The 27892-nt window shown below is 49.2% G+C and overlaps 1 protein-coding gene across 4 annotated transcripts in view; it reads right to left on the bottom strand.

Annotated features, from left to right (window-relative positions):
* Plekha7 (pleckstrin homology domain containing A7) overlaps positions 1 to 27892 on the bottom strand; it is a 180763-nt gene that overhangs the window by 26573 nt on the left and 126298 nt on the right. For 2 of the 4 annotated variants that reach the window (XM_032892835.1, XM_032892833.1), the window contains exons 1-6: positions 24909 to 24991; positions 21118 to 21293; positions 13570 to 14028; positions 7477 to 7999; positions 7092 to 7178; positions 4589 to 4642 (exon numbers count right to left, since the gene is read on the bottom strand). In XM_032892835.1, coding sequence (XP_032748726.1) covers positions 4589 to 4642; positions 7092 to 7178; positions 7477 to 7999; positions 13570 to 14028; positions 21118 to 21278 — 1284 coding nt within the window. In that variant the 5' untranslated portion in view covers positions 21279 to 21293; positions 24909 to 24991. Of the gene's footprint in view, positions 1 to 4588; positions 4643 to 7091; positions 7179 to 7476; positions 8000 to 13569; positions 14029 to 21117; positions 21294 to 24908; positions 25010 to 26097; positions 26171 to 27892 lie in introns of those variants that run through there. The other 2 variants (XM_032892837.1, XM_032892836.1) reach the window with 2 other exon arrangements.

Raw genomic sequence — 27892 nt, 5'->3', positions numbered from 1 at the left:
TGGTGTCTCTTCACAGCAATAGAAAGCCTAAGTCATGCATCTTCCAAATTCCCTAGTGGTTTAGTTCATGGCCGGGCTCAGTAATCTCTGTTCCTGAACGGCTGACCTCAAATTTGAGTGTGCACAAGAATCACACCTGAATGTGGCTTGAGCAGAGGATCCTGGGCACAAGAGTGCTAACTCAGTAGAGATCTTGAAAAATAAAATGAGACATATTTACTTATCCACCTATGTGTACATTAGAGTGCCCGTGTTGTGTCAGAGGACAACTCGTGGGCGTGGTTCTCCCTTCCACTACATGGGCCCTGGTTTAGGTCATGAGGCTTGGTAGCAATACCTGTACCTGCTTTACCTCTAAGCCCTGCTTTTAAATTTATTTTTATTTATTTATTTTTGAGTCAGGGTTTCTGTATCCTTGGCCGGCCTGGAACTATGTAGCCCAGGATGGCTTTGAACTTGAAGCAATCCTTTTGTGTCTGCCTTATTGACTGCTGGGTCTAAAGCATGCATCATGCCAGGCTCTGAAGTTTGTTTGTTCTTTGTGACAGAGTCTCCACGGGAAGCTTTGCTGGTTGTCCTGGAACTCACTATGTAGACCAGGCTGGCCTCAAGTTCACAAAGATTCACCCTTTTCTGCTCTCAGTGCTAGCACCCACGGCATGAGCCACCATGCTCAGCTTAAAAAAATTTTTTAAAGGGAGAAAGTCATTATGTTCTGTGGGCTGGCCTCTAATTTACAGGTTCAAATGATTCCCTGGTCTCAGTCCTCCAAGAAGCTGGGACCCCAGGCGTGTATCATCATACTTAGCTCAGATCTATATTTTTAAAATCATGTTCCTAGATGCTCTAGAAATAGCTGATGCCCCAGATAGCAACCTAAAAAACTCTGCCCCAGAAGCTGACTTTGGAAACGGACAAGGCCTGATCTCAGGCTCCAACTGTCAGAGAGAGCTCACAGTGCTACAGATTTGATACCAACCATGGTACACTCCTCCTAAGAGACAAGGGACTCCCTGGGGTTGAAGGCAACTTTCTGTATCTACAAAGTCATCGTCTGAGAGGCTGCTCAGCCTCACCTGGACGCGTTCCACAGCTGTACAAAAATAACTCAAAGCCTGGAGCACAGGCACACATCCATGGTCCAGGAGCATCACGCTTGAGCCCAGATATTTGAGACCAGCCTGGGTAACACTGTGAGATGCTATCTAAAAAGATGATTTTAAAAGTACTATGGATAACAGTGGGCGACCACAGCCAGGTAATGGAGTTCAGGCTCTGAGAAGCAGAATTTCCATGATGGAAACACAGCTCACAGATGACAAACTCAGGGCTGCAGTCAGTTTCAGCCATGGAGCTTTGCAGAGCCCCCTTAACCTCTCTGAGACGTGGTTCTTTGATTAACGGGAATAGGGGCAGTAATTCCTATTACTCAGTAGCTGTGAGAATTAAAATGTAAGTGAACCAAGTGCCCAGACACCGCCAGGCAGAAGAGAAGCTTCACTGCTGCTCAGTCCTTTATACCCTGGCATCACCAAGAAAGCAAGCGCTCTCCAAAACACACGAGCTAAGAGCGACTTCTGAGGGGCGTCTGCATTTGATCTCCTGGCCGTACAGTGATATTCACCTGAGGGAGAGGAACCTGTGGAAGGTGCTAGGGAGAAGTCACCACCAGTGAACGCAGGACACCCAGAGGGGTGACAGGCTCTGGATCCTTGGCTCTTGGGACAAGAACACAGAAGAACCTAAGTCGACAGACACATCAGAGTGGGGGATCCACAGGCCAGATGTGGGCAGGGGAAGTGATCTCTAGAGACTCTCGTTCTAGGGCTGGAGATAGAGCAGTAGCACAGCACCTGCCCAGCAGGCACAGGACCTAGGTTGTATCCCTAGCAACACACACACACACACACACACACACCTTGGTAGCAGTACAGGCAATTATCCCAGCTACTTGAGGACCTGGTGCAAGTTCAAAGCCAGCTTGGGCTACAAAGTGAATTCAATGCTAGCCTGGGAATTTATCAATAGTAAGACTTAGAAAAAAAGTAAAGTCATAGGAAAAAAAGTAAGAGCTTTGGTGACATAGTTGAATATGCCTCAGAGGTAGGGTACTTGCATGAGGCTGGAGGTTCAATCCACCATACCATAGAGAAAGGATGGTTCTAGAGGGGCACAGCTTGTCTCTCATGCCTAGGGCAGTCCTCGGAGCTCAAATACATCCACTTTCCTGGGGGTGCGAACCAGTTCTCGTGCTGTCTCTACTACAGTACCTGCAACCACATCCCCTTCATGTCAAGGACATCCTGCCCAGCATGTCATAGGATCTACAGATCTGTGTGGCCCCGTGAGAGGACATTCACCACCGCAGAGAAAGCCCTTTCAGGAGAGCATTTCTACCAATTGAACCGTCTGCCTATAGCTGCCATCTGCTTGGCTTAATCCTCTTCAGAGCCACAGAAAACGCATGGTGATACACCAGAGCTTTACAGCCTGTCTCCATTTCTCCCAAACTGACCCTAACTCCCTGTCACTGCACTGCAGCTGCTGCTAAGAGTCTTCTCACAGACACAGTTAACATGGACACCCTCTCTTGTTCCACAGAGGTGCTGCTGGGAGAAGAGGGGAACCTGAATTCAAAGGTGAGAGGGACATCAGCGTATCAAGGTAGGAAGGCAGAGACAAGCCTAACCCCCTGGACTGCTAACCCTGACACCGGAAATTGGAATGGCACATTTAGACTTAGCAGGCTTTGAACATCTGTAAACATAATTATCTGTAGTTCCCAACCCTGGGCTCTGCGTCCTGCAGTGGGACACTCTTCCAGGTCTGTGCATGGCAGAGCAGGTCCCTGCCCTCTCACAGAAGCCACACAAGCACACTGGCCTTTCTAACCATTACTCCATACACAACCTCTCTTCTCTCTTGGGCAGATAGAGTCAAGCCTCTCCAAGCTGAGGGAGAGGTTCACTCCAGACTACTTCCCTGAGAAGAGCTTAGTAATTACAGTAGCAGATACACAACCAGGGAACTCTGGCTACAAGCCCAGCTCTTCTCATGACAATGTCAGCTAAGAAAGCACTCCCAGGATGCAACTTGCCTCTCCAGTCCATCAAACCCATTCCCTGCCATCCCAACCCAAGCTTGGCTCCCCAAAAGTTTAATGCCTTCAGGACCACAGCAGCACAAATGGCAGGTAGTGAGGTGAATGTGAGCTTCAGAGTAAGTAAGTGCTGGACTCAAATGTGTCTCTGTCTCTGTGTGGCCCTGAGAAGTACTTTACCCCCTTATGGGACTGCCAGCCCTGACTCCTGTGCAAACTACTGCAGTAGAGTAAAACTCAGAACACGGGCCATCACTACTCAGCTTCTGTTTAGTTGCACAAACAGGAACTCTTGCTCTGAAGCCTTGTGCCTCAGTCTCTCCTCTCCATTCTCTTCCTATAAGGCCTATGACAGAGTCAGGGGTCAACGTGATTTATTCCACCTCACTCCACGGCTCTAATCTCACCACTGCATGGCAGCTCTCTTTGGCTTACTCTGGTCCTGTCCCTACCAACTTCACCACAACTGCTCGGAGCCTTTCTCTCACAGCCGTAGGAATCCTCATGACTCCAGCTTAGACCTGAGGCAAACAGGTATCTGTCACTGTATACGCTTCAGCACGGGAACCCCCACCTGCTGCAGGCTGAGAGACGATCCCTGCATCAGAAAAGCTAGGTATACAGTGCAGGGTGGATAAACATGGTCCACAGCCCTCTTCCCTCCCTGGGTTGGCTAACGTTACACTCGTCCAGTGTGTTCCAGAGCTCCAGCATGAGGAGGGCTGTCACCAGAGGGAGCTCGTGGGTTGTGGCAAGGCAGTGGCGGTTTTCTTTGGGCCCTTTCATCTCTGCTGTAAAGGCTAACTCAGAGCTTGAGCTTTAAGTACCCACAGGCACTAGTGCTCAGCTCTAAGTGGAGGCTACTGGCAGGCCTCAAAGCCTCATGACTCCACGTGGAACTTACTCCCTCATCAATAAATGCAAAGGCCCTACCATGCCAGTGTGGCTGAAAACACAACAGCTACTCTCTGTGATCCAAACACACTCCTACCAGCAGCAGGGGCTCTGGAAAAGCCATGGCTATTTCTAGAAACCTCTGGCTCTAACCAAGGGAAGGAACAGACCAAAATCATGACCTTTACACTCTCAAAGCCAGAGATCTCATCTCAGGGCTCACAGGCAGTTCCATCAGAGTCAGACCATAAGCAATGACTGTTTCCTGATTCAGACAAGAGTTTTCACTTATGGTCTGGAACTCCAGTGTTGGTCCCAGAGAGTAATACTTTCAGAAAGATGAGCAGTGTCCATCAGGTAGATCCTGATGCCACTCACCTTTAAAGTTTTCTCACCTTTATTTATTACCTGTGTGAGCCTATGTGCCCCACATGCACTGGAGTGCCTGTGGAGGTCTAAGGGAATCGAATGCTCTAGAACGAATGGATTAATAGGTGAACCACCTGACGTGGGTGCTGGGACCCGGACCTGGGTCTTCTGCAAGAGCAGCAAGTACTCCTAACCCTTAAACAATCTCTCCGTCCTTCCACCCACCTTCAGATCCAGGTACTCCAGGTCCTTCTTCAGCTGGAGGTAGGTGTCATCAGCCTTCCAAGGAAGCAAAGGAGAAAAAAAAACAAAACAAAACAGTTACAAACACCAAGGTTTAAATAACCTGGGTCTTCGAAAGTAGAGCATTCACATTGCACTGGAGACAAAGGACCACAGCAGATTAACACACCAGCCACAGAGGAAGCACAGATGTCTTGTTGCAACTCAGAGCCCTGTTTCAGCATGGCAGAATTTGTGGGTCACAGTAGGGAAAGCCAGCTTATCCCTGCACCCACGAGGTTTAATGGGGAGGACCCAACAAGAGGGCTAGGGAAGAAGAGCAGATGAGGCGGATGCTGGGCTCCTGAGGCAGAACCAGCAGATCTCCCCGGAACAGCACTTGCCGCACCCGAAGCTAGGATCCCATTCACACTACTGTTCTAATTTTTGGCATCAAGCCTTTGGCCTGGTTTGTCACATGCATAAAGTAACAAGACCAAAAGTGATGTGGATGGATGACTGGAAAAGACAGAGAGAAATGACCTGGGTGATCCAGGAGGACCTAGTATGACTTTAGACTCCAGGGGGATAAGTAGAAGCTGCTGGAAGTTTTCCTGAAACTCCTTTGCTCTTTTTGCTCAGTAAGAAGTCAGAGCAGCCATATTAGGGGCTAGTGTAGCTCCTGAGTAAGACTTGCTTGTGGTGTCTTCAATGGTCTATCAAGCTCTTCAGTGTAATTATTTAGACTCCCCACAAGTCATACTTCTGTTCAGCAGATCACAGAAGCTACTTGAGGCAGAGGAGTTGCAAAAGCTGAAGAATGGTCCAGATATTGTGTTCTTAGTGAACTGAGGCCCCAGCTGAACAAGCCAAGGATGGGGAAGGTGCATAGCTCTGGTGTGAGACGGTCACCGACACACACTATATAGTGCCTTAGGTGTGGCAGCCCCATCTTTAAGGGATGCTATAGCTTGCATAGGCATATTTCTTTCCCACTGCCTCCTTCCTCATCCCACTTCCCCAAGTCACTGTCCCTGCACACTTTGAATAGGAGAAGGACAGCTGGAGAATGCTAAGGTCAAATTCAGAACTTATGAGTTTTTTTCCTTTTCCCTTCTGTCTCTCTGTCTCTCTGTCTCTGTCTCTCTCTCTCTGTGGTATACATGCATACATGCATGTTTTTGCATGTGTGGGGCACAAACATGTGTAACCACTCCACTGCTCTTCCACCGTATTTATAAGATGGGGTCTCTCTGTCACCCAGGGCTCACGGATACACTTACCTAGTCTTAGTAGCCAGCTTGCTTCAGGGACGGAACTACTGAAGGATGGCCACACCCACCCAGCATTTGCAGGGTTACACTTGCATGGGAATCTCTTTAGCCACTGAGCCTACTCAGTCTACCACTTACTTTTTTTGTTTGCTTGTCTTTAACATGTCCTCTCTTACATTCACCTCACCTAACCTATGCAGGTTCCCACAAGGCTAGACAGGACAAGAGATGAGGGTTGTTCTGCAAGCAAAGATGCCCTACATTTCCCTCCGGGCTGACCCACAGGTGTCTTCAATGAGCAATAATGCTGACAGGACACAGCTCTTAGATAAGACGACCACGCAGCAGCCTGCCCCTCTCCACAGCCGGAGAAGCGAAGAGCGAGATTCAGGTCTGTCCCACCCCATGCAGCCCCTCCCCTGCACCAGAGGGGAGGCACTTCACCACGCCCACATTCACTAGCTGCAGCACCCAGAAGCACACAGGCGAGGGAAGAGCCAGGTAGCCAGATAGCAGGACAGATAGCAGGACAGACCAGAGCACGGCACGGGGAAACGTGGGAGGCAGGCCATCCCTGCCTGGGCCCAGGAGGGCCCACCGGTGCTGACCTGGCAGGCGGGAAAGGTCAAGTAGTGGTGTAGTAATTGGCCCACGGCGAAATTTCGCACACTGGCCAACTTGGACTGGTGCCGCTGCAACCGGGTGAGCAGCAGCGAGAGCTCCTCCAGCTGTGGGCGTGTAGACACATTGGGAGGGAGGGAGTCAGGCACGTGAGGCACACCGCGGCAATTACACTCTTCACCCGTGCCAGGACAACACTGACGTGACACCGCCAGGCAGTGATTGCACGGGCCCCTCATTAGGGCAAGTGAAGGCACTGCCAGCATAGGGAGGGCTCTGGAAGCCACCAGCTCAGCTTCACCCAGAAGGATGAGTGCTTTGAAGGGAGAGTTAACCAATCATAGTGAAAGCCAGGGAAGAAAGGAGAGGTGCTGAAGGAGAAAGCAGGTAGCTGGACTATATTTCTGAAAAAAACCAGAGAGGACCAGCCCAACACTTCCCTCCACTTCCCTCAGTCTTTGGAGGGCCTGCTACAGAGCCCCAGTGCTCACTGGCCTGTCTCCTCATTACCAAGAAGAGGATGAAAGCTGCCCAGTAAGAATGCTGTGGGCGAGGGTCTTGTATTCTACAGCATGTCAGTCACCTGGAGCGGGAACGGAGGGACAGCTTACCGATTTTCCATGCAAGCTGGGAGCGCTCACTGTGTGGGTCATGTAGCCCATGGAGGGCATGGAACGCCGGTCCACATGAGAGGAGTTCTGTAACAGGAGAGAGAAGCCAGACTGAGGCCGGGCAAGGAGACCTTGGCCACTCACCACTAGTGTCTTCCATTTCTCAGAGCCCTAGGCGCCTGGCCTCTGAAATGGACACCTTTCTCCCTGGGCACAGCACAGCAAACTGAAAGGTCCCGAGGGCTAAACCTTGGCTGCGTTGTTATAGAGATGAGGACTGACTGAACTCCTAAACTACTTCCTGACTTGTGGGCTGTCAGGAAGCCACTGACTGACTCTGTCAATGCAAGACTTCAGTTGCCTGGCAGAAGTTCCCAGGCCTCACCTTGACAGCATGACCCCGTGCCTTCCTGGGAGAACCTCCCAGAGAGATGTCCACACTCCTCCTCTGGTCAGGTGGCTTCACTGTGACCCTTTCTGCTGGTGTATGTGGCCGCCGGGGTGGAAAGGGCCTCGGAGGCCCCGGAGGAGGGATGTCAGAAGGAGATGGAGGCACGGAAATGGAGCGGGGCACCTCCAGCAGGCTCCGGCTGCGGCCCTGCTCGGTGAACTCTGGGGAGCCAGCTCCTATGGGTGCGGTGGGGCTGCCATGACGGAACTGCTGCCTCTGCTGCCACTCATACAGCTGCCACACGGTTCCGTCTCTGTGTGCCCGGCGCTCCTCATTGGACATCTTCAGGTGGCTGGCTCGGTCCTGTGCATACTTATAGTCACTGGGCAGGTTCCGGGGCGGGGGTGAAGAGCTCCCAGAAGGATGTCTAGTGTTCCTGGGAAGAGTCTGATAGTTTTCCAGGAAGGACGGGGGCTGGCTGGGACCCTGGCGAGGAAGTGTCTGGTCTAAAGGCAAGCTGAGAAAGACAAAGAGCAGGTCAGGCCGCCACACAAGGCAATGCAGCTAAGGAAACCCACAAGACCCTCTTGTGGGGGAGACATTAGGACCCCAAACAGTGATGGACGCAGGCACCCGGGGCTTCTCACTGCAGAAGAACCCAGAATCAGTTTTCTATGAGAGCCAGGACTACCACAGGGTTCCTGTGCCCCTCACTCCTGGTGACGTGTGATTGAACTGCCTCTCTCTTACCAGCTGTCAGTGACAAGCAATGTGAGTTGTTCTGGGAAGGCCTCACAGTTTTCTGGGGTGAGAGACTCTCTTCACCTAGCACCAAGCCTTAAAGCTCACAAAGAAAATGGCTGGAGGGGGTCGGGTGAGGTGTCTTCTCTTTGCTCCCCTTCTAATCCAGACACTGGTTCCTTCCCTCCTGCAGAGAACTCTGAGAGCCTCCCAATGTGTTTCCTGTACATGGTCACCCGATCTCATCACTCCAGTGTGCCCCAAACTACCTCAGCTCCCCTGAAATTCTTGGCCTGGTATTCATGGCTCTCTAACATCTGACTGCAACCTACCCTGAGCTCCTGCTGTTTTCTCCCAGTTCCCTCCATGGCTGAGCCCAGCAGCTGGCCAGCAGCCTAGACTGCCAGGGCACACACACCATGAGTGTCTGCATCGATTGTCCACCAGGGAGCTCCCTACCTTAGGAACTTCTCACTGCGCAAAAAAGCAAAAATAGGTTTTGAATCTGAATTCTCCATACACGGGTTATGCAACCGCAGGAGGCTTACTGACTGCTCTGAGACTCAGTTTCCCTACCTGCATGTGTGGTAGTATCACTGCCTCATCTAGGGCTTCTGAGAACTAATGAGGTCATTAAGGGAACGTGTATCCTGAGAGCCAGAAGGCTTAGCAGCATGTGCACCTTCCTGACACCGCCTCCTCCACGGCCAGGTGTGGAGGCAGCATATACTACCTATAACGGTAACAGTGAGGTTGGAGAAGCAGCTCAGGGTCATCCTCAGCCACATAGTAAGTTCTAGGCCATCCTAGGATACAAGAAATATTGTCTAAAAACAAAAACAAAAGAACAAAAAGACAAAAAAAAACAAACAAAACAAAACCAAAAAAAAAAAAAAAAAAAAAGACTAGGGGTTGAAGAGGCAGCTCAGCAGTGAGAGTATTTGCTGCTCTTCCAGAAGACCCAGGTTTAATTCCCAGCAACCACAAAAGGCACCTAAGTTTCTGTAACTCCAGTTCCAGGAGATCTAACTCCTGCACCAGGCATGTACAGCGGTGCACCGACATATATGCAGGAAAAACGTTCAGGATATAAATTAAAAAACATTTTTTATATTTTATGGCCAGTGAGGTGGCTTAGTACATAAAGGTGCTCACCAAGTAGTCCTGATGATCTGAACTGACTCCCCAGAACCAACAGTGGCAGGAAGAAAATGACTCCCCAAAGCTGTCTTCTGACTGTTGTATGTGTATTGTGACATCCATGTGCCTGCTCAAGTGTGTGCGCTCTCTCTCCTCTCTCTCTCCTCTTCTCTCTCACACACATACACACACACACACACACACACACACACACACACACACACATTCTTTTTTGTTGTTGTCTGCTTTTTTAGTCTAATCTGCAAGGTAGTGTGGCCTTGTAAAGAGAACAGGCTCTGGGGTTACAGAAGCCTGAGTTAAAATCCTGATTCTGCCTCATCGACTTCACATAGAAAACTTATAACAAAAAATACCACTGTGTGTCAGTCACTGCTCTGGGCCGATGCTAACTCCAAGTATGTGGTCTGTGGAGGCAGTGGAGGAACAGCGGCAATGACCGACTTTATTCAGAAGGCAGGGCCCTGAATTAAGCCAGACACTGCATGTTCTTGCTTGTATATGGGATACAGAGAAGCAATGACTGAAGCTGGGGATGGCAGAAATAAAGAGGGAGGAGATATTGGTCAAACTTTCTGCAAACTTTCAAGTGAGCATGTGTCAGAGCCACATTGTACACAACATGGTGACCGCAGCTAATAATGACATACTTCAAAACGGCTCGAAGAATAGACTGATTATTGTTACCACATGTTCATTGTGATGAATATTAATTAACTTGTTTCAACAACTTCACAATGTATGCATGTACCAAAATATCCCATCTACTCCATCAATATATAGCTATTACTCTTTCAGATGTATGAGTGTGTGTGTGTGTGTGTGTGTGTGTGTGTGTGTGTGTGTATGTTTGTGTCTGTAGGCAAGAAGAGGGCATCCAGTATCCTGCTCTAACACTCTCTGCCCATTCCCTTGACACAGTGTCTCTCACTGGCCTAGAACTTCTTGTTCTGACTAAGCCAATGAGCTCCCAGATCCATCTGTCTGCCCCTAACACTGGGATTGCCAGGCATGGGTGAAACTGCACAAGAAACATTCGTGCCAAGTGCCATCTCTTTCGTCCCATAATTATTAAAAAAGCTGGAGAGGTGCCTTAGCACTAGCTGCTCTTACAAAGGACCTGAGTTCAATTCCAAGCACCCACATGGTGGCTCACAACCATCTGTTAACTCCTGTTCCATGGAATCTGACTCTGTTTTCTGACCTCTGCAGACAGCAGGAACACACATGGTACACATACATGCAGGCAAAATACATAAAATAAAATAAATCTTTTAAATACAGGATAGAGATATAGCTCAGTGTTTAGAGTCTGTCTAGTATCCACGAAGCCCTGGGCTCAATTCCCAGCATGGCATAAATAGACTAGAAGCTAGTCTGGGATCAACTATAAAAAATATAGTTTTAAGATGTATGTTTTTCATCCCCAGGAGGCCTATAAGTGATAACCTCTGGGCAGAGTGCATTCATTCACTCTGTTTAAACAGCCCCCTGGTTGAAAAGTGCTATTCCATCACTCTTATCTGTCTGACCTCAGGTCTGTCTCTTCTGTCCCACTCTCACTTGCCTTTCTGTAGAACGTGGATGATAAGCACCTCGGACTAACCACTGTGAGGGGTAGAAATAGGGGACATCAAATATGGCAGCTTCCCTTTCACAGATTCTTTCCATTCAGCTCAGGTAGTTTTAAGACCTCTTCGTCCCAAACCCATCTAGCATGCAAGTGTCCCTGCTTGCCACTAGGTGGCAGACTTTTCATTCATTTTCCAAAGCTGGCGTCTGATGTGTCATCACCCAAATCCTCAGAGGTGGTGGCTGGAGCAGACAGCAGGTGTGGGGCTGCTCCTTCCGGCTGTCTCTACAGCCTACGCAGAGTACCTGCCTGCCATGTTTAGGTGATGACAGTCCCCCACTTCCACTATTAGGCAGCACCCCAAATCCTGAGCCTATCCTCAGTCCCTGCTCTCCACCTGTGCACTGTCTGCCATTTGGGAGACCTGACACTAGTTTGGTGGTGGTCGCTGACTCCTGCCACTATATTAGTTAACTGGTTGTGGAGGGAGGGACATGATAGGTGGTTGCTCCTGGGGCAGCTCTATCCTGACAACAGACATGTGTTCAAGCTGGCCTTACATAGTCTGGTATCGGGAACTCCTGTTCTTCTACCTGCTCTGTGGTTCCAAATCCAGAAAAGGATATCCTGAGAAAATGGCTGCAGGAACAGCCACGCCAAGTATAAAGTCGACTTTTGTGACCATTCCTGTTCGCTGCAGAAATCCCTCACCCTCTCGTCCACATCAATCATGCAGGCCTTTCATTTCCTATTGTGTTGCCTCAGTCTCCTTTAATCCCTGGCCCCACCCCACCTTTCTTTTACTTTACTTTAAACACTGGGGGCAGGTGTAGATGGGAGGCTAGAATTTCAAAAACATGTTAGGACTCTAAGGGTATGTGAGACTCCTGCTAACCCCATTCCAACAGAGTTCAATGACAGGAGATGCACTACAGATATGTCTCGCAATATGGGGATAGGTGAGAAATAGCTCTCCATGTGGACTCCCTTCCAGTGCCTCTGTGTGCTCTGTCCAGTGACAATGAAGTCAGCACGGTCTTATAAAACACGAAGGAGAGATAGCTGGCTTCTTTACTTCTCAGTGTTTTCAAATGGAAAATGGAGGAAGTTCCTTCAGTAAGCAGGCAGATTTATTGGTCACTTACCATGGGAAATTACCATATACTTGTGTGTGTGTGTGTGTGTGTGTGTGTGTGTGTGTGTGTGTGTGTGTGTGTAGAAAAGACTGACCTGCAACTTACAGCCACCCTCTGGTTACATGATACATGTGCCACGAGACCCAGGTATATAAATCTTTAAGGACAAATATCTGGGAACACAGGACGCAGTCTTTTTCAGACATGGTGCAACCCCAGGGGCTGCTGTGTGTCTTCTCTACACTCTGCCTTCCATCAGCCCTCAGAGCCACTCATCTCATCCCCATGCTGACCGCCCTCCCTTCAGCTCCCTGACACTGCCACCTCTGTGCCTCCCACAGGGCAGGCCACTGTGTGTAGTGGAATAAGGAGGTCTGTGGTGGAGAGAGATTCATGGAGACACATTTCATCAACAACAAGCCGGGATCTCAGTGGTCTGGTTTTTTTGCGAGGGCTTTCTCCCATGAAAAGGAGGGTCAGGCACTGCGGTGGCTCCTTCATTCCTACCGTCTACTGCCTTCAGATTTAAACCCTGAAACTAGCTCTGCCTGGGTGTGGTGTGCATGTTTTTCATCGCAGTGCTTGGGAGGTACTTGGGAGCTGGTGAGCTCTCTGAGTTCAAGGCCAGCCCGGTCTACACAGCAAGTTCCAGGCCAACCAGGCTACACAGTGAGACCCTGTTTCAGAAAAGAAGAGAGAAGAGAAGAGAAGAGAAGAGGAGGGAGGAGAGGAGAGGAGGAGAGGAGAGGAGAGAGAGGAGAGGAGAGGAGGAGAGGAGAGAGGAGGGAGAGGAGGAGAGAGAGGAGGAGAGGAGAAGAAGGGGAAGAAAGAGTGTAGCGAGATGGCTTGGCTGTTAGGAGCACTTGCTGCTCCTGAAGAGGCTTCAGACTTAGTTCCCAGCATCCATCTGTTTCTAACTCCAGCTCTAGGGAAACTAATGCCCTCTTTTGGTCTCTGTGGGCACCAGCCAAATATCTGGCACTCAGACATATATGCAGGCAAAACACCCATACACAGAAATTAATTGTTTTTCTTCAAATGAGCCTGTACTCAATGACAGGGTGAGCCCACAGTACCTGAGCTCCTCCCCAGGCTCCTCCCCGGACTCCTCCAGGCATCTGGGAGGTGACAACTGGGTCTCCATGCTCTCAAGAGTCTACAGAGACTTCTTGGAAGCAGAGGGGCAGTGGTGTACAGTGGATCAGCTACAGACACTGTTGGCCATCTCTGTGTCCTCTTGGTGGTCAGAGGCTCACAAACCACACTTTAAATTCCAGCCTTGCCGCTAATCTGTGTGTCCTAGGCAGGCTGTTTCCCTTTTCCAAGCCCATTTCTCTGGCCTGTAAATCAGCTACCGTTCCTTGGAGGGCTGTTAAAGGTTATTCACATAGAGGTAGCGTGATGACTTAGCTGAGCAGGTACTAGGGAAATAACAGTAGCCCATCCCACCCTCATTGTCACATTTGACACCGGACTGACCTTCTGCCATCCCCCTTCTGAGCCTTTGCCCAGTGCTCTGTCTGGGCCAGGTGGGTCTTCCTCTGGCTGTGTTTCTCTAGGTTGGCCCTCGGAGGAGCAGTTCGAGAGTACCCACTGGTCCCATTCTGTTCTCCCGGGCCATAAGGTGGCACCCCATTCCTCTCAGGTCGCTGTGGCTGTGCTTGCTGGCCTCGGGGCCCACCAGGTAGATCCACAAACAAGGCATCCTCCTCAGCCGGCAAGTATGGGGACCTGGCCTTGCTCCTGTCCCTCCTGCCCTCCAGTGGGTCCCTTTGAGAACGGAAGCGTTCCTCCTCCTGCTCCCTCCTGTCGAAGACAATGGCATCTTCATAGCCTCGACGAGGACAGTCTCTTGAGTGTCCAGGCGCCACGTGGCCGCATTCTTGACAGGCGTCAGTGTGGTTGGCCTGTGGCATGGCCTGCCGTTCCACCTTGTCCCTGTAACGGCAGCAGCACATTCAGCCCACAGCACAGCCCAGACTTCCCGTTGACAGTACATACTTACCTCTGGAACACCCCCAACCCCAGCCAAGCTTAGTGCTTTTTACTGCTGTGAGAACCTGTCTTAAAAACGGCTTCCCCCAGAAAGCTGCTCCTGACACACTCCTGTGTAAAATAGGACTGCACCCAACACCATCATCACACTGAAACGGCTGACCCAGAGGCACGCACTTTAGTGCCTCTACTGTCTTTCCACTCGTGGCCCTCACCCCCACCCACAAGCCTGGCCAGTTTGAGGAGAGGTACTGGTCACAACTTAAGTTGTCAGCTGAGGATAGAAGAGGGGCTCTGTGACATTGGACAGGGTTCTTCTGTCAGGGCCTGCCATACTGAAAGTCTCCTAGGGACAGGTCCTAACCTAGTTTGCATGTAAGCCCCATCACTCAGGACAGAACAGTGGCTCACTGGAGTCAGAAGAAGGCAGTCCAGCACGGATGGGAAAATGAGCAGGAATTCAGATGGGGCAATAGTCTAGCTGTGCTCCAGGGTGAAGAGGTCAAAGGTTTTCAGTCTTGGTGGCAAATGCTTTCAGAGTGAGTTCCAGGACAGTCAGGGCTACACAGAGTAGGTAGGTAGGTAGGTAGGTAGGTAGGTAGGTAGGTAGGTAGGTAGGTAGGTAGGTAGATAGATAGATAGATAGATAGATAGATAGATAGATAGATAGATAGATAGACAGACAGACAGACAGAGAATCGAGAAGTACAGAGAAACTTTATTTCTGCATAACTTGGGGTTTCTGTGGAGAAGTCATCCAAACGTTGACAGTGGTAAGAGAATGCCTTGCTCAGGACCTCGTGCCCACAGTTAGACCCACATACAACAAGCAGCAGCCGCTGTGTAGGGAATTATGTTTTTCTTGTCCCCTGGACTAGCTTGAGTCTGTACTCACCTGGGAGAGCTGAGGTTCTAGGTGGAACTCCCTCTGTAGGCCAGGCTGGACTCGAACTCAGAGATCCACCTGCCTCTGCCTCTCAAGTGCTAGGATTAAAGGTGTGAGCCACCAGCTTCTCTACATTTTTTTTTACTACTTGTTTTGTGTGTGTTTGCTTATATGAATGTAACATGGTGCGTGTGTGGAGGCGAGAACACAACTTGCAGTAAGAAATGAGGGCCTTTCACCAAACAACTCCTGTGTACAGAATTCAGGTTTTCAGGCTTGGTGGCAAGTACTTTTACTTGCTGAGCCATCTTACCAGCTCTAGGCCTCCTTTTTTGTTGTTTTAAAACAGGGTCTCAAGAAGTTCAGGCTGGCCTCGAACTTGCTATGTAACTGAGGACTGGCTTGATCTTTTGATCTTGCCTTTACAGAATTACAGCTGCTTTGTATCTCATTTTATTCCTATCTGAGAGACATCTCACCTCTGAAACCTATACTTTGAGGTTACGAAGCTCCTTATCCCCGTGGCTTCCAGGACTTAAAGAGACACTTTCATGCACAAAATGTGCAGTCTGTGGCTACAGGCAGGGAAGCAGTGTTTCCTGCTCCATAGCCCTACCTGACTTCAACATTTAACAATTTACTTAATGGGGGCCTAAAACAAGATAAAACAAACAAACAAATCATTTTCTCCTGTCTCCCTATGTTCCCAGCAATTTACCATATGACTTCTCAAATCAGAAGACACAAAAGAAATCTTCACAGATCAATTTAGTACAATGGGTAAAGTATGCCTTCACTTGGATGACTGTCAGTCAGACAGTTGGCCACAGAGCATAGGTGTCTAGAGCTAAGACGGCATAAACCCTTCCCACATGGGCTGCTGCTGGAGTGCTGAGCACCAATCCCCAGCCTGAGATGTAGGTTAAGTTCACAGTGAGGACCCACCCTAGGCATCACCTATAACTTTGTATGAAAGACTGAAGAGCTGCGGCCTCACAGAACCCGGAAGGCAGGCAGTTCCCTTCACTCAGCATTGAGGAAGGAGCTGCTAGAGCAGTGGGGACAGTAGTCATTCCTTCTTTCCGCAGCTCAGTTAAATAGGGCAGCTCCCACCCCTTGTCCCAGGGGAAAATCTCTCACCCCACAGCCCTTCAACTGGCCCTGCTTTACCAGAATTAGCAACAACAAAGGACCTGCCTGTGCTAAGGACACTCTCTCTCCAGTGAGGCACAAAGTACACCCAACAATGCAGCTGCCTCTTGCACAGGAGTGACAAATGACAAACTCCCCTGTGAAGTTATATGGATGGAAACTCCACAGGGTCTTGGCCAGTGTCATATATGTTTTTAAAGATGATGCTACCACTGTCACAATGCACTGCCCCACTGTGTGCCAGAAGCTTGACAAGGCCCATCTCTCATCACTACGACAACACCGCCAGGTCAGGTCTGCCATGCCTAGGGACATTCACATATGGGGTTACTTACAACACAGTGTCTCTAATGGAAGGGAGGGACAGTGACAATTGAGGTGCTGGCTGTATGCTCACCACTTATGAGAGCTAACTCCTGGCAAAGGACAACTGCCTCTTTGTTAACCTCAGAAACCCACAGGCTGGATCCAGGGTCACCTTCATTACAGGTAGTAGTGAAAGTGAAGCTCAGCGAGGTGAAGCACTTGCTTAGGTCCTACCCTGTGATGCACACAGGACTCCAACCCCATGGCTCCAAGCCTAAACTCTGCAGACAAAGGGCTGAAACATGTTTATGGAGTACTTCTGCTGGGGCTTGTCCAGCCATACATCACCCAGCTGAACAGTCCGAAGCCCAAAACAGTACAGAGGGTTTGAATGTGGGGCCGCTTCTTAGAGGGTTGGGGAAGGCCTAAGAGCAGTTTCACTTGCTCTCATTACAACTTTTATTTTGACATGTTGAGAAAGCACCTGCCAGATAACTTGTTGGAGTTGGTTCTTTCAACCATGGGGTTCTAGGGGCTCAAACTCAAACTTTAAAAGTGCCTCCTGAATCATCTCAGGATGCCAATTCACAACTGTTCCAAGTCATCCACTTGCCCACCTCACTTACTCTTGTGCCAGGCCTCCAAACAGGCTATTTTAAGGAGGTAATGGTGAAGTGAGGATGTGTGCCACGGGATCTAGACGATCCCAACCCCTACTAATGTAGGTTTGGGGGATCAAACTCAGGTGGTTTCCTCAGCAAGTTCTTATAGTCACCAAGTCCCGTCAATATGTACTTTTCCTGGGTCATCTGACACCACCCGTGCACTAATGTGTGTGTGCATCTGACTCCCCTGCACTAATGTGTGTGTGCATCTGACTCCCCTGTACTAATGTGTGTGTGCATCCGACTCCCCTGTACTAAGGTGTCCTCACCTCCATAGCCGATCAGTTACTAGAGGCCTTTCCTGATCACTCAAACTTTCCTCCCATTGATTTCCATCACCCTATCTCACAGCCTCCATGCTTAGATCATGGTAAATGTCTTCTTACTGACTTATGTGTGTTTCCCCCTCCCCAAATGTACGCTGGATCACACACCACCTGTCTTACTCACTGCTATGATTTCAGGGTCACCAACTGTGTTTCGTCTGCAATATGCCCTCCATGAGTATTTGCAGAATAAAAGATGAATGGATGAACAGATGTACAGGCTCAAGTGCAGGGAGGTCCAGGCAGTTGGGGCACAGACAATAGGGAGGGCAAGAGTTAAGTCTGTAGAGTCTAGACAGACACACCAGCTTCAAAAGCCCTGTGATGAACCTAGATTTTACTCCTTAGGTTACTAGGATGTAAGTCCTTCAGTCCCAAGACAGACTGGAAGCAAGGATGGGAAGCAGGGCTGGAGACCAGGAAGACTCGAGGTGTCTTCTGGTAAGCCCTCGCCTGTCAGCTTTGTGAGCTGCAAATGCAAATGGGCCTTCTTGCTCAGGGTCATGGCTTCCTGAGAAAATCAAAGCATCCTCAGACAAGCTGGCAAGATGGGTGTCAAGAAAACCCCAGGGAATCAAACATAGTCCAGATGAGATGGTGAGAATATAGGGATGGAGAAAGACTGGATGGGACACTCATCCTCCTTCCATCCCATGACCTTGTGTAGGAAACAACTTGGTGAAAATCAGAGGTGCAGAAAGGAATTCCCTGGGAAGGGGCTAGAGGAAGAGGGGGACTTCGGGGAGCTGAGGCTGAGCTACACACACTGCTAGGAGACACAATGGCAACAGAGAATGTGAAGTTTGCTGAAGACTCGCAGTTGAAGCTGGAAGGGTGCACTGGGTTGGGGGTGGGTGAAGGGGTAGCAATGATGTCACCATGCCAAGGGCTACAGAAGCCACATCTGACGGGGGTGCCAACTACGTTGCAGCTCTTCACTAAGTAACCATGGGTAATCACTGGAAGGGTCTTATGAACTGTGAGAAACTGACTGTGAGAAGTGTAAGTCATTGGCACACAGTGACGGCAGGGAAGCCGGAGTCTGAAAGACTTCAGAGACTAAGCTCCAGGGAAGAGGTGTCAAAACAGCAGGAATGGAGAGGGGAAGGTACAGTGGTGTGGAGAGATGGCTCAGAGGTTAAGGGCACTGGCTGCTCTTCCAGAGGACCTGGGTTCGATGCTGAGGACCCACATGGCAGCTCACGACCATCTGAAATTCCAGTTCCAAGGGATCTAACACTCTCTTCAGACCTTCGGTGGGCACCAGGCACCAGACACCCACAGAATACATGTAGGCAAAACTTCATACACACAAGATAAAAGTAAAACAGACAATGCTGCAGGAGAAGGTGAGGTGCATCAGCAGCCTGGGGATGGCTACTGGTGTTCAGTCACTAGTCCCAAGAAGCCATTCCCAGGTCCTCAGCCTGAAGCCCCCACCCTTCCCATGGAAACAAGTCCTTCCTTCTGCTTTCGGTTCCTATGGTCTAGTGACATCAGCAAGTGCCTCCCGGGTCACTGTGGATGGCTGAGAGCCTCAGTGTAATCGAGGTCAGCCCGAGGTCAGCCCGAGGTCAGCCCGAGGTCAGCCTGTCTAATCAAGATGGATCTCAACGCTGCCTGTCTCTGTTGCTGGGCTTTAGACGGGATAGCCAGACTGCTGCAGGCCAGATCAACCTCAGATCCAGATGTTTCGGACCTCCCAGAGGATGATCCAAGACTGAATCCAGCCTGAGAGGATGACAGTGTCTGAGCCCCATCTACAGCAGATGTAGCAACTCTTCAGGGACATGAAACAATAAATCCTCATCCCCTCCCTCAGTCACCTACAGTCAGCAGTACTGATAGATGCCACCGTTCCTAAAGGAAGTATGTGACAGATCTGGGTGAGAGCTACAAGATGGGAGACTGCTACAGAGGCATGGGGATTGGGGGCGGGTGGCTGCAGGGGTGTGGGGTGGGGCAAGAGATGGCTGGAGTGGGGAGGCAGGACATAGCTGCAGAGGCAGGGGGTGGGGAGTCGGGGGGCACCACTAACAAGGAGAGAGGGAGCCAGTGAAACATATTGGAGGGGAGGCAAGATTCTTTCCTGACAGACAAAATACTGTAACTAACCAAATGTCTGAACATCTTAACAGCTAGTTATTAAGTCTATCCATTTTGTTGACCAAATCCTTAACAAGGGGAAATAGTATCATGTCTTTATTCTCAATTAAAAGGGAAGAGTTCTCCCAGATTTTGAAAGGGAAGAACCTTGAGCAAATATGATGGGATTTTAAGAGTTTGTTAGAAGCAAAATAGGTATAATATTCCAAAAAAAAAGTTTAAGATCTTAAAAGGCAAGGATTCCTTCTAAACCTGATAGTCAACTGTAATTCTTCGGGTAGGACTAGAGTGGTCCAAATCTTGGCTAGAGAAGTAAGCCTCACACATTCTGGCACATGGCACTTGCACCTACAACACTCTCCTGCCTACAGCATTCTCTGCTGGTCTTCACACCACTGGGGACAAGTGATACTGCTGAGTGCAATGGCTCATGCCTGTGATCTCTGCACTTGAAAAGCTGAGGCAGGAGGACTACTGTGAGTTCAAAGCAGCCTGGTTACAAAGTAAGATGCTATTTTTTTTTTAAAGATAACACTGACTGTTTACACAGCAGATCAGAAAACTGCCAGTGATGATGTATGAGCCAATACTCACAAGTGGAGCACACCATGCTGCTTACAGGACAGTTTGGTGGACTTACATAAAATAAAATGGGGTCAATCTGAAGAACCTGTGTGAAGAGCTGGTGGAGGGGCTTTGATATAGGACTATTTATATCAATAGCATTAGAAAACAGGCTCAAGACGGTCAAGGCTTTGTACCTGTCTGAATACCCAGCATGGCCACATGGTAGGTACCACCTGGTGCATGCCACACTAGTGGCCAATTAAACAGTCACCAGGGTTTAGATGAGGTTTTCATTCCAAAAGTTCACGGGTTAGAAGTCTGGTTCAAGTGTGACAGGAGTAAGAGATAGGGCTTAGTGCCAGGTCAAGGCAATGAAGATGCTGCACTAAAAGTAACTGATACCTGTTGCCCTCTTGCATGAGGTCCCATCATAGTGTCACCTGCCTTTGAGACAGTCCAACTGGGGTGCGTGTGTACCCGTGGTAGATTCCAAATCATGCTATTAAGACTTCTGCCTCCCAAACTGTGGGGTTAAGTAGACATTTTTCTTTTTATATTACCCAGACTTCGGTATTTTGTTATAGCAGCAGAATACAGACTGATATAGTGATCTATGTCTACTGGTATTAAATAATGTAGATCTTGTTTATGCTTTAAAGTGGCAAGAAGGCCCGTGAGATGGTCCAATTTGCTACCAGTCTTCCTGGGACCCTTCCTTCATGCAAGAACAACTTCTAAAAGTTGTCCTCTGATCTACACAGTGGTGCCACGGCATAACTCTACACACACACACACACACACACACACACCAGGTTCTATGGCAGCCGTAGCCATTAGATGCTGTCTAGAAGAGCTTACAGCCTACTGAGAGACACGTGCTGGCATTTGCAGTCTTCTCCTAAAGGCACTTGCTCCAGAATGGCCTTGAGAGAGCTGGCCATCTTGAGCACAGCATGAATGGTGGCACTGCAGCCCCAGGGGACTTCTGTGGCTCCCACCCTGGAGATCCCCCATGGGGACTGACCTTTTCAATGATGATCGAGACAGCACCTGTGCAGCCTGGTTCATGGCTCTGACCCAGGCGTTCATGTCCTCCAGGGTGTCAGCACTGAAGTAGTAGGTTCTCATGCCCGAGTGCTCCGCCTGAGAGCCCGCTGTGGTGGTGCTGTAGATAAGAGCCCTCATCCCTGTGTGCACAGCCTGTAAGCAGGAGGACAGACAGGTTAACACACGCTCTCTGGGAACAAGAATAAGGGCACCCTGGCTGTCTTCCTGCTTCTAGACGAAGCCCCAGTGTTGGCCAGTCGGTCTCCACATCTGAAAAATGTCCCAGCCTGGATGCTTCCTTCTTGCTATTGTCAGACCCAGAGACCGATATGGCTCAGTTTGTTTCAGCTGGCATGGAATGTGAGTTGTGCCTAAAGAATCAGCTGCTGTCTTTTCAGAAAACACTGAGGAACTGGACAGAGCTAGAGCTGATCAACATCTGACTGAGAATTCTGGGAAGCCTAGAAAAAGGCACAAGGGATGAGTCCTGATTAGCACCTTGGCTGACTCCTATCAGAATCCTCTGCAGAGGAGGCAAGGGTACCCCTTAACCTTGCAGTGAAAACCTCACTCTGCACAGGAAGATGGTGTAGAAATGGAAGGCTGTTAAAGTACCCACCCTGTGGGCCCTAGATGTGGCCACAGTTTTAGTCTCTTTATAATCCCAGCAGCCTGGAGGGGCAGGCACAGATCTGTTTGCAGATGAGGCAAAGGGATCTGAGAGGTTTGGTAACTCTCCCACACATGGCATCTGGGAATAGGTTCTGAGGGAGATTACCATCCCCGGACACTCGGAGCGATTACCATCCCTGGGCACTGCGCATTTTACAAACTCCGTGAGAAAGGAGCCTTTCCGATTTTGTTCCCCACTACACACCTAGGAGGTGCCCAGCATAGACATGAGCTCACTATTTGTTGACTAAAAGAACGTGAGCAAAGTGTTGGAACCCTGGTCTGACTCCCAACCCAAGGTTCTCTGTGTAAAGCTCACAGTGCCATGAAAAACTGAGATCTAATTTGACCTAGAATAAAAGGCAGGCTGTACCGATGACCAGCCAGAGAAAACAGCTATAGACTGGAGAGTGGCGTGCTTTCAGTATGGATGACCAAAACCTCTCAGACGAGCCTTTGGCATTTACTCCTCCCCACACTGGACATCCAAGTCCACAGTGCATACTAACTACAGGCCCGCTTCTCCCATTAGTCTGCTCTACCCAGCCCAGAGCCCGGAGACACTGTGCAAGCTTAGCCTGCAGCCAAGATCCCACAGTTGCAGAGAAACCTCCTATCCCCACTCTGAATATCTTAGGTGTCCTTTCGGTCCCCTCTGCTTCAGCAAGCAGGCGCTATGGCAATAAAAACAAGAAGAGACTCATGCAGACTTCACCACATAGCAGCAGAAATCCTTAGACAGGTTCCCCTGGCCCATGAGGCCCAAGATCTCTGCATGGCTTCCCTTCCTTCTCTGCCCAGCACAGAGCATTCTGGGGCAACTCTTGCCCACCAGTCGCAAATGCAGGGGCGTCTCTAGTGCAGTCTTTTGAAAGAGCAAGTCCCTGAGCTGCAAGCACCCTCAGAGGCAGCCCTGTCCCACAATCAGCCTAGAGCACACTTCTAGCATGCAAGTACAGTTCTGCAGTCTGTCGGCAAATGGGCCACGGCAAGTGCAGCCACCACAGAGGAGCCATGCACGAGCACATGGAACCTGTCCTCTAGTCACGCGACCAGCAGACTTATGCCCAGCTGCTCCCCTGCAGACCAGGTTTCCAGCTTCGCTCTGTGAGGCAATCAGGTGCTCTGACTGGAAAGGTAAGAAAGACACAAGTTCCCCTGTCACCTGGCCCAGTGACCTAAACTCAAAGTGTTTTGTACCTGAAGAAGTATCCATGGCCCAGTGAGAAGTCTGGGAGCTGGTCCCTTCCAGTCTGCTCTGCTCCTCAGCTAGCACAACCCTAGTTTACGTTTACATGACTTTATGTGACTGCACCCAAAGGAAACCACGAAGATGGCTGTGTTCATGTGATACTAAGAAGGAAGCCCAGCTCCTCACCCCTCAAACCCCAAGATCAAATTTCAGGACAGCAAGAAGTTATGTGGGTAACAAAGGAGCATCCAAAGGCCACCAACTGACTGACATTCTCAAGTGTACTCCCTGCACAGTAATTCACCATCACTGAGTGCTACCACCTGGGAAGAAGCACTGCACTAGAAGGCGGAGGACGGCCTTTTACAAGGCTGAGACCACTCACGACCACGTCTGAGAAAACATCTGTGGATGAGCACCCCGACGGAACAATTGCTGCCAAGAGGTGAGCAGCTACAGCTCAGTGGCTAATAATGCTTGCTCTGAGGGCATGAGGACCTGAGCTTGAATCCTCAGAACCTACAGAAAGTCAGATGTGCCTGTGTGTATCTATAACCCCAGTGCTAGGGACACAGAGACAGGTTGGATCCCCAGAGCTCACTAAACAGTACCCTAACCAAAATGGTGAGCTTCTGGTTCAGTGAGAGACCCTATGTCAAGACAATAAGGATCACATTGAGAAAGAAAGACACCTATGGCTCTGAATTGTACATACACACTTATTGCAGCCAACACACACACACACACACACACACACACACACACACACACAACTCTAACATAGTTTTGGAGGTTGTAAAGGAGTGTCATCTGAGATGGACATTAAAGCTGCCTTCCTCCTGACAGGTGACTCCTGGATAGGAGGAAAGGACACTCAGATGCTGCCAGGGCTGGGTCTTCAGGGCCTTGCAGGTCACATTAAGGGTTTGTGTTCAGTTATAGAGGGAGTCAAACTGGGCCAAGCAAGATCAGATCTTGGAAAGACCACTGGCTGAAGTACAGAAAGGAAGGGAAAGACCACAAAAAGACACTTTCCAGCATCTCTCTCACACCCCACAACGCAGTATGGAGATAAACTACACACAGCCATGACGCACTCCCATGATGCTACTCCTAAGGCCATCTCTCCTGGTCCCCAGTCATTTTCCCCCATGATACTCAACCCCAGTGTGACAGTTTGAAGGAAAACTTCCCCCTTAGGAAGACTTAGTTCCAAAGCGGTGCTGTTGGATGAGGCTCAAGACGGTGCAGCCCTGATGGAGGGAGCACGCTACTAGGGGTGGGCTCTGAGACTAAAGCACAAGCTACTTCCGGTCCCCGCTCTCTGGTTTGTGCTTATAGTGTAAAATGAGAACTCCCAGCCATCCCTGCTGCCCTGCCTGTCACACCTCCCTGCCATAGTGAACTCATCCCTCTGGAATATAACCCAAAGTAAACCCTTTATTCCATCCACTGCTTTTGGTCACGGTGTTTACCACAGCAACAGAAAATTACTATACCCCAAAGGGGAGACGTCCTGAAAAAGACTCGGCCACTAAGGATAACTCTAGAAGCCACTGAACATAATTATTTCAGAGCAGCCCCCAAGCTACAGAATACAAGAGTGGCCAGGTGATGAGCCTTTTGTTTGTTTGTTTGTTTGTTCATGAAGATAGTATCGCACCATGTAGTCCTAGCTAGGCTAGACCGGGCTGACTTACAGAGATCTGCCTGCCTCTGTCTCCTGGATACCAGGATTAAAGTGTGGGCCACCAAGCCTTGTCATGATTCTACTCTTAAGTCATTTACACCTTGTTAGCCTGTGTCTGAGACCCTCTCGCTTCCTAACTTCCCTTTCCTGTCCACAAAAACAGCTACATCGGAAGGGTGTTTTTTCTGAGAACACTGAGACAAGAGAACAATACCTTAAAGGAATACTTGCGGCTGATGCGATCCTCGGGGGCCACCGGGGAGATGACGTAGCTGGGCAGAGGGATGCTCCCAAGAACGGCTTCTTCTCGGCTGTCTTTGGATGGAAAAGCACATCACAGCAAGGTTCTGGGGATCCTACCCAGGTCATTTACCGAGGCTGCACGGGCACCTTCCCTTGCATCAAATGCTTACCAGCACCTCTGTGTTAAGGACTGGACCACAGAAGTGAGGCTGACAGGGCAATTTCCCCAAGGGCAGAGAAGGGCATGGGGGTACTCTCAGCTCACCATGCTGGTGAACGGGCAGTATGCTATGTGCTATGAAACATTCCCCCCATCCCCACTCCTCACCCCACCCCACAGAGTGATAGAGTTGGCCCTGCTGTTCTTGAACTCAGACATTTCACATGCTGCCTCTCCACCAGACACCACCCTAAGCCCAGTGTCCCACCCTTCTGTGACAGCCCTTGCATCTGGTCCCACCTCTTGAGCCTCATGTCCTAAATAATCCCTATGCGAGATTACCCTGCCCACACAGATGTGTCTGTCCTTCCACCTCCTTCTGTATCTAGTATTTTCTCAGTGTAAGTTTTCTCCTTGTAGTGACTGTCTCTTTCCATACTGGCAAAGTACTACCCATCTTTAGAAGCCAAACACAAATCCTAAGCCTTCTCAGGATTCCCAAACGACAATCCCTTGTCATTTCCCTTGAAGAACCTATGGGCGTCAGCGTCTTCAGTGTCACTCCGCAGCATCTATGCTTGTCTTCCTCTTCTATAGCAGGCCCCACACGGCCCAGCCCCTGACTTCAAATATGCTCCATAAATGCTCAAACAGGCAATTCAACTCGAGTGTCCTGTCCAGGAGCACAGGAGAGACACCCAGAGGACAGGGTGATTCCCCTGCTTCCCAGCTCTCCGGGGCCTCTAGGGTAACCTAGGTCCAAGTGGGGCAAAAGCTCATGTGACTCTGGGTCTTGAGACTGCAACTGAATCCTACTTGCTTAAATTCAACAGTTTGAACTTCTGAGGACTGGACTGGTAAAGCCACAGCCATACATGTCAGTGAACCCTCTTGCAGGGTAACACGCTAAGAAATGCAGGCCACTGTTGTAACAACTAGATTTGAGAAACTCCCATCTGTACTCCCTGAACATCCTCTCTGATCTGAGGCTCCAGCTCACCTTTATAGTAAAACAAGCAGTAATCGGCCAGCACGAACCAGCGTCTTTTCCACAGCCGCATCCCAGAGCTGTCCTGCAAGGCACAGAGAATCAGTGAGGGCAGCCCTGGAACACTCCACACTCCATCCCCCACTCACCTGAAGCTGATCCCGGAGCTAAGACCTGCCCATAGCCACTCTTTCTTTACATTTTTATATTTAAGGTTTATTTTGGGGGCTAGAGTCTGGCCTTCATGGTACCAGGTGTGCACATGGTACACAATTATACACAGGAAAGATCCCATACATTCAAAATGAATCTAAAGGTGTGTGTGTGTGTGTGTGTGTGTGTGTGTGTGTGTGTGTGTGTCCCTATCCATTGGGGTCACAGAGTGTTAGATCTCCTGGAGCTAGAGTCACAGGCCATTGAGAGTCACTAAGAACTCTGCAAGAGCTGTATATGCTCTTACTCAATGAACTAACTTCTCAGAGCTTCTCTCTTTTATTTATTTTTTTGTTTTGTTGTGGGGTTGTTTTTGAGACAGGGTTTCTCTATGTAACCCTGGCTGTCCTAGAACTCTCTCTGTATACCACGTTGGCCTCAAACTCAGATATCTGCCTGCCTCTACCTCCCTAGTGCTGGGGTTAAAGGCATATGCTACAGTGCCTCTTTTATTTATCTCTCATCCATCCATCCACCCACCCATCCATCCATCCATCCATCCATCCATCCATCCATCCATCCATCCATCCATCCATCCATCTATCTATCTATCTATCTATCTATCTATCTATCTATCTATCTATCTATCTATCTAAATGAATCGGTTTCATGTGGATGGTGAAGATGAAGCCCAGGCTGGTTTTAAACTCACTACATACGTAATCCAGGATGACCTTGACTGTCTTTCTAATCTTCTGCTTCCACCTCCTGAATGCTGGGATTACAGGTATGCCAGAGCTTGCCTGGCTTATGTGGTCCCAGGATCCAGTCTGTGCTCTCTGCTGACTGGACTGCATCTCTGACTCCCTATCACTCAACAAAGCGATGAACATCTTACTGAATAGCTACTCTTGGAAAAGGACATTAAACTTAAATTAACTGATGGTTTATAGTCCCTCCCCCTTTCAACAAATGTGTTATTGAATAGCTAATCTTTAAATAGACATTAATCTTAGACTCACTGAGGGCTTATCACAGGAAGTAAGGTTTTCTGGTCTCCTAGAAACAAGTTATTATAACTCATTTTCTTCTAGAAAGGAAAATTCAAAAATAGAATTTACCTATTGATAATAAGTTCTTACTAAAATGTGTGTTCTTACAAAAATGTAAATTGTTTTTGTTTTAGGATTGAGGCTATAATCATTCATGCTGATTAGAAAGTGAATTTACATAGTACTGAATAATCTTATGTTGGGTAATTGAGACAAAGCTCTCAGCTAACCAACTTTGTTCTCTACCAAAGGACTGATTTTGTTATTTTCTTTTCATTCAAAGTAAAGATCTGAATTCTCTTCGCAATCAAATTTCCTCAAAACAAAAGTCCAAAACCAAACCAAACAAACAAACAAGCTTGGTCACAAGGAAAATAGCAATTTTATACACTAGCTTTCTCCAAGGCCTAGGAGAATTTCAGAGTTGGGTTTAGCTGTTAAACCATCTTTCCTTGGTGCTGGAGAGATAGCTTAGTGGTTAAGAGCGTTTGCTGATCTTGCAAGGGATCTGAGTTCTCAGAACCACAATGGCAACTCATGACTGTTAACTCCAGTTTCAGGGGATGAAATGGCCTCTTCTGGCTTCCCTGTTCACCAGGCAT

The sequence above is a fragment of the Rattus rattus genome, chromosome 2, assembly GCF_011064425.1.
Source record: "Rattus rattus isolate New Zealand chromosome 2, Rrattus_CSIRO_v1, whole genome shotgun sequence".
Taxonomy (NCBI): domain Eukaryota; kingdom Metazoa; phylum Chordata; class Mammalia; order Rodentia; family Muridae; genus Rattus; species Rattus rattus.
The sequence above is the reverse complement of the archived record's forward strand: the minus strand, read 5'-3'. Positions and strand labels throughout refer to the sequence as shown.